Raw genomic sequence first — 7,823 nt, forward strand, 5'->3', positions numbered from 1 at the left:
TTAATTATTAATATTCTTGTCGAGAAATAAATATTATTAATATAAGTATCAAAGGGAATTAGAGACGGTTGTTAAATCTTATGAACAATTTATTTTGAACCAGTTGTGTGAACAATATATTAGTTATATTATTATATTAGTTATATATAATATTTTGTAATAATATCAAAATATCGAAATAACAGAGAGTACAGTTTTAATTACATATTTTGTTGAATATTATTATCAATTGATTTACGTTAATATGAACACTTATGCGAGCGTGCAGATTATTAATTGCATTTACGGTGCATTAAAAAAGTGTATGGGACAATTTTAATCTTATCTTAACCCCCAAGAGATAGAATAGAAAAATAGTTTATCTTTATTTTTGTTTTGTTTTCGATAAATTTCAACATAGGAAAACAAAGTTATTATTACGAATATTTTCGATTAAAATATACTTGATCGATTAGGACAACTTTAAGATGAAAATGAAATTGAAAAAAAAAAAGTAGGGAAAGGGATATGGAAAATAATCAAAAAATAAATTTGAAGAGAGAGAGAGAGAGAGAAAGGAATAATCTTATTACTCTCACGGTTTAAGCAATTACTCTGACAGAGAAAGATTATCGTCGAAAGGAGCAAGAGATTAAAGACCATTTTCTAGCCCTTTTTTCACGGCCCTTCTTCTGCATTTCCTTCTTCTTATTCTTGGCATTCCCTTTTTTACCATAGTCATTCTTACTTTCTTTAACTATCTTTCAAATTCCAGTATAAGATTTTCTTCTTCTATGAGAAGAAAAGAGAGATCTCTCTTTTCTCAAACGTTTTCAACATTTTAAAGTTCAAGTATCTCTACGTGAAATTTGATATCTCTTTTTCTATCATTCCCTCTCACTCCCCCTCATACACGTATATACAATTCTAATGGTGGTGGATTATTCTATTCGATGGAATATAATTTTAATTAATTTCCACGAAAATTATATGATCATAAAATCGTAAAAAGTACGTGAGATTTAAGAGAATGAAAGAGATTTCATTTATTAATGAATTATTATAAAAATATATAAAGTGACATGATGATGAATTTTTTTTGAATGGAAAGTGTTACATATATACACACACACACACACACACATATATATATATATGAAGAAGAAATAAATCGACACATCACCTTTATGAAGTATACCTTCATGGCATTGGTATATCATATACATATATCCTAACCCATATATATACATAGAAGAGATTTTGCGAATGTGTGTATATCGAGTGGCTGGTTGGCTGGTTGGCAGAGAAGAGTCTTTCGGTATCCATCAGCTCTATTCAGGATAATATCCGAGTGCGTCTGACAGAGCGGCTTAACGCTGATATATCGAAGCATTTCTCAAACTCGGTCTTTCACGCTCTTCTCCCGAATTTTACCACAAGCCATCCATGCTTTTCTAAACGTTATCGAACTCGTTTCAGATTAAAACAAATAAAGAAAGAAAGGAAGAAAGAAAGAAAGAAATCAAAAGAAAGAAATTTCAAATGAAAGTTAGACAAAAGATAGAAAGAGAGAAAAAGAAGGAAGAAGGGATTGTGATGAGGTGGTAAAGGGGTGAGGGGGCAAGGGGGAGGGAAGGTAGGAATTAAATCGAATATATATTAATTAATTGATTTTTATTTTCCTATACTTTCAATCCTACCTATGTACCTACCTACCTACCTACCTCATTTCCATTGATTTTCTTTCTTTGTTCGGTTTTATTACGAATCAAAAAGTAATCGTAAATTTACGTTCAAATTGAAAACTAACAAAATTTCAGTAACAATAATAGTACTAACAACAAATATAATATACCAACGATAATTAATACGATCGGAGTTTTATTGGTTTTTTTTCCTTTTTTCTTTTTTTTTCTTTTTTGATTGCTTTATTTAATTATTTTCTCACCTCTTCTCCCACACAAAAACGCCCCGAGTGATTATTTTTTTTTTTTTCTCCTACGCCCAACGTTACGCTTCCGTTCCCTAACATCTTGTTTCCATATTTAGACTTTACTAATGAAATAGTACGACGTAGAAATTGTTCATTATTCGCACCTGGCCGAGCACGCCTCGACAATCAAATTTCGTTCGTTAACAGACAACATGCACGCTCTCTTTCTCTCTCTCTCTCTTCCTCTCTTTATCTCTCAAGTCAACATTTTCTTGTGTTTTTTTTTTCCTGCTTTATCATTTGTTATTAAATTTTATAAAAAAATTCGTAACCGTAATATATTTTCTTTCGAATTTTCGTTGCTCGACAGCAGATAAAACAAAAAAAATGATTTCCTTCTAACTAACAGGAGTGGGAGGGAGGGGCGGGAGGGGAGGGGGGGGGAGAGAACACGTAGAAACATTTTTATATTATACGTACGTACAAAGTTTCAATATTTTCTTGTATTTTTTTTTTTTTTTTTGTAATAAACGATTACGAAATTATATTTCTTGGTTTCCATGCGTTAAAACAAAAATAAATGGGTTAGTGCAAAAGTAAAAAAGTCACAACCAAGTTGATTGAAATCTGATTATACTTTAGAGAATAAAAAATCATTTCATCGTGACGTTTTACCATTTTAATTTGGTCGAATTCGTGAAAGATTGGAGTGTTGGGTGTTGAATCTGGGAACTGAGGGGTTGGGGGTTGGAGACTGGGGGCTGGGGGGTTAGGTCACACCGATAGAATGAAATTAAGGAAGCTCAATACTGAATTAGGACAGAGTTGGAGGATTTATCAAGGATTAACTCTTACGAGGAGTGCAACTGAAGGAAGGTCCCTGGGCACCTCTCGTTTACCAAGTCGACGTAGCCATCACGACATCCTCTGCTATCCTAAGTCTTCTCGCGAGTAAAGACAGGAAGTGAGAGAGAAAGAGAGAGAGAGAGAGAAAGAGAGAGAGAGAGAGAGAGAGAGATAGTTAACTTTATGTGGGTTAAGCAGAATCATGGTCTTCTGGCCCGCTCAAAGGATTTAAAGGTCAACCATGCCAGGTATTACGGGATTTTAAAAGATAGCAGTAGAAAGGACTAGCCCAAACCCTTTTCTTCACCCCTCTCTCCTATTTGACCCCTACCTCAATGCAAACTATTAATCGAGTTGATCTTTGAATACTCCTTCAAATTCAAAACTTATCCTTACTTGACCCTTGAAAATCTCTGTTTGTTATATTTAAAATCAATTTTATGATTTCTATAATGTTCAATACATTTGTATCGATTTACGATGATAATATATTCAACGAGAAAGTATTATTGTTATTATTATTAACATAGAAATTAAACGTTAAACTATAAAAAAAATAAGTATTTCCATTTTGGATAACATCTTATTCATATTATTTTAAGTTTCTTTATTATTTGGTAACCCCGTTTTATGAGAAATCTTATATGAGATCGGATTGATATCGCGTAGTAATTAGCGCTTAGGTAGCGTGAAATTGTCATTGATTAATTTTTCTTTTCTATCTACTCTACCTTCCCTACTAACCCCCATGGCTATGAATCGAAATCGGTTTTACGAGGAGAGAAATCTATTAAAGTAAAGAAGATGACATTAAATTGAAAAATGTTCTTAGCGATAATAGCTGGCGCTGGCTTGTTCATAGCTTGTGCCAAAAAGCAAGGAAAATTCTCTGGGGGGAGGGTATCAAAAGAGAAAAAGAAAGAGAAAATGAAAAAGAAAAAAAGAAAGAGAGAGAGAGAGAGAAAGAGAGAGAGAGAGTGAAGCTGTGGTAACTCGTCCGAAGAGAGTACAGGGTGAAACCTTTAGTATTGGCGGCTGGCAGATTTATGATGGCAATATCGAAAGCATTAACCGATTGACGTATTGCTAACCGTAAAATATGCTATCTTCTTTTCCTATCCTTATACCATCTAGATTCACTGATAATATCTTAGATCAATTTTTCAACATTTTTTACCATAAATTCGAATATATTTATTCCCTCAAAGAGAAATTACTTCATTTTTCAAGCATATATTATATAATACAATAGATCAATTATATTATTTGTTTATCCAAAATTTCTAGTCGAAAAAGTAATAAAAGAAATCAAAATTTTTTTGTCTACAGAGAAAGAGAGAGAGAGAGGGAAAGTAGAAGAAAATGTTGAATTATTGTCGTGATCCTTAAACGATACTACTGTCAAGGACACGAGGGTGCTTTCTTAAAGGAGAACGATGTAAAGGGTGGATAAAAGAGGGAAAATGAAACTAGGAAATAAAACAGAGAGAGATAGAAAGAGAGAGAGAGAGAGAGAAGGACAAGGAGTGAGAAGAAAATAAAGAAATAAGAAAAAAAAAGAAAAATAGAGAGAGAGGGAGAGAGAGAGAGAGAGAAGGACAAGGAGTGAGAAGAAAATAAAGAAATAAGAAAAAAAAAGAAAAATAGAGAGAGAGGGAGAGAGAGAGAGAGAGAAGATAAAATAAAGATCGAAGATCTTGTTTGCTAGCTGTCAGAGTCAGTGTCTCCAATCGTGTCTACATTTCACCAGGATTATCTCGAAATCCTTCCCTATGTTGTATCAGAAACATATATATAAAACATATATATATAATACATATATACTATACTGTAATAATTACATCTATATAGTGTAGTTTTATTTAAGAAATTACATAAAAATTAAAGGAATGCTAAAATGAGAACGATATAATCATAAGTTTAATATATTAGATGCATTATTATTTTTATACCCATGCGCAACGTTTGGAAAAGCATGGAAACAACATTTAATAAATGTAATCTGATAAAGGACAATGTTTCATTTCAATGGTGGATTTCGAAGAAATGTCGTTTTTCTGAATATATAATTTGCGTAAATATTTTTATTATTTATTTCAAACGGATTATCATGATTTTTATATTAAATTAAAGTGCACTCTTTTCTCTACGCGTAGAATACTTTGTAGAGTTATAAAAATCAAATGTAAAGTGCAGAAAATGTCTGTGAATCCAATGCTGTAAATTGTGCATCTTTGCAATTTCTTTGAAAAGTTTTGGTAMATATTTTTTATACTAAAAGTGAATAGATTTTAATGATTTTTATATTAAATTAAAGTGCACTCTTTTATCTACACGTAGAATACAACTTTGAGTTATAAATCAATCTGCGAAGGTTCATAAAATAGCAAAGAATGTGATGCTGCAAATTTTTCCTACTTTGCCATTTCTTTGAAAAGTTTCGGCAAATATTTTTTATACATATATATATTATATAATGGATTTTAATGAAACTTATATTAAATTAAAGAGTACTCTTTTATCTACACGTAGAATAGCATTTTAAGTTATAAATCTATTCGCAAAGGTTCATAAAATGGCAAAGAAAAGTTTACGGACTAGGCATTGTTCACATTGCCTAAGGCCAGGCATTGTTAACATTGCCGGGGGAGGTTTGGAACCTAGGCCGGTAATGTTAACAATGCCTGGTTTTAGGCATTATTCACATTGCCTAATCCGCCAACTTTTCTTTGCCATTTTTTGAACCTTTGCAAATAGATTTATAACTCAAAGTTGTATTCTACGTGTAGATAAAAGATTGCTCTTTAATTTAATATAAGATTTATTAAAATCTATTCACTTTTAGTATAAAAAATATTTACCGAAACTTTTCAAAGAAATGGCAAAGTAGGAAAAATTTGCAGCATTGCATTCACTGACATTTTCTAAACCTTTGCAAATCGAATTATAACTCGAAAAGATATTCTGCGCGTAGACAAAAGAATGTACTTTAATTTAATATAAAAATCATTAATATCCATTTGCAAAAAGTATAAAAAATATGTACCAAAACTTTTCAAAGAAATTGCAAAGATGCACAATTTACAGTAGTGCATTCTCTGACATTTTTTAAACTTTTGCTAATCGATTTATAACTTAAAAATGTATTCTGCGCGTAGAGAAAAGAATGTACTTTAATTTAATATAAAAATCATGAAATTTCGCTTCCTATAAATATAAAAAGTATTGACGCAAATTATTCAGAAAAACGACATTTCTTCGAAATCCACCATTGAAATGAAACATTGTCCTTTATCAAATTACATTAATTAAATATTGTTTATATGCCATTTTTGAATGTTGCATATGTGTATAAAGGTAATAATGCACCTAATACATAAAATTTAAGATTATAACTTTCTCATTGTAGCATTTTTTTAATTTTTATGCAATTTCTTAAATAAAACTACACTATAAAGATGTAATTATTACAATATATATATATATATTTCAGCATTTCTATCGTACTATCTACCACTTGGCAAATATTTGAACGATTAATGTTTGATAAGTTTGATAGTTCATTAGATTTTACCAGCTCCTCCCCCTTCCCCCTATTAAGGTAACGTAATTTCCGGATTTAATATCGAAAATCTTTTGCGAACCGGAGATTTTTCGCGAACTGCTTGTTCGAATACATACATATATTTTTTTTGTTCCTCTCTTTTCTTGATCCAGAAATAGGGTGGTGGCGAGGATTATGGTAGGTGAAAGTTATTACGATTCGGTAGGGGAGAAAAAGAGGAAAATAAAAATGAAAAGAAAAGGAAAAAAAAAGTAACAAATGAAAGAAGAACTGGAGAGATAAAAATTGTACGTATCGTAGTAGTTTCAACGATCAATATGGAAATTTAACTTCAATATTACTCGATTACGATAGTATCTAACGGGATACCGAAAAAAAAAAGAAAACGTAAAAAATAAAAAAAAAAAAAGAAAGAAAGAAAGAAATACCATACAATCGGATGATCCTATCTATTTCTACTTTCTGTGCAAATAATCTTAAAGCCAATCATTTCGTTTTCTTCAATTGATTTTCTTTCTTTTTTTGTTTTGTTTTTTTTTTTTTTTTAAATTGACAACGTTTGCCACGAATACACCTTTAATTCATCGTACGTGTCATTGCATATGCATGCATTGATACATATTTAAGATCTATGAATAATTTACATTGCAAAATAATCGAATCAACATTGATAATATTATGCCAATTATGCGATGTTGAATTTATTCAATAATTTACTCTAATATATATATATGTATTATTCTATAATATTATACATTAGATTAGATAAAACAACTATTATGAAAATGATATTAAATTCGAGATAATAATACTTACCTTAGGTCACCTTTTTGTAGAGAAATCTCCTCGAATACTATTTGAATCCTCTCCTTGAGTCTAAAACAAATGGAACAAAAGTTTTATTATTAATGTAACTTCGACTAAACTTCAATGAGAGAAGTTCGGAAGAACATTTTGGATAAGAAGATTCACAACTGACTTATGATAATATGGACATGAATTCAAAGGTCAAGATTATTCTTACAAGAGAGCACGTTACAACACATTTATTTTCAAATATCACAATAAAATGATTTGTTTTCTACACGTATATGAATAAACTTAACACGAATTTAGAAAATTGTTTAATTTACCAGATATAATTTGAAAATCCTTACGAATAATTTATCGTATTACAATAATATGTTAATGTGTTAATTATTACCTATTATTATTGAATATCATTAAAATCATTTGCCTAATTATTCATATTTCAGAAGATTATTCAAAATGTACAAAGAAATAAACAATCAAATTTGAATTAACGAAACCGATCGATAAGCGAGATAAATTATCTGTAATAGCATTTAACGCGCATTATCTTTTTTTTTACTATTCTTCAATTTAAAATTAGATGTTTCCAATATATATAATTTTATCCCTATTGAATATAATTTGATTATATTACGATGAAACAATTTGATATTTAATTATAACCGATTATATATATATATATATATA

General features: G+C 30.0%; 1 protein-coding gene across 1 annotated transcript in view; it reads right to left on the reverse strand.

Annotated features, from left to right (window-relative positions):
* The window catches only part of LOC106789645 (neuropilin and tolloid-like protein 2), a 15,727-nt gene that overhangs the window by 3,245 nt on the left and 4,659 nt on the right, over nt 1-7,823 (reverse strand). Inside the window, exon 2 of the mRNA XM_014754039.1 lies at nt 7,140-7,199. Coding sequence (XP_014609525.1) covers nt 7,140-7,199 — 60 coding nt within the window. The remainder of the gene's footprint in view (nt 1-7,139; nt 7,200-7,823) is intronic.

The sequence above is a fragment of the Polistes canadensis genome, unplaced genomic scaffold (assembly GCF_001313835.1).
Source record: "Polistes canadensis isolate GaletaPanama2010 unplaced genomic scaffold, ASM131383v1 scaffold_194, whole genome shotgun sequence".
Taxonomy (NCBI): Eukaryota; Metazoa; Arthropoda; class Insecta; order Hymenoptera; family Vespidae; genus Polistes; species Polistes canadensis.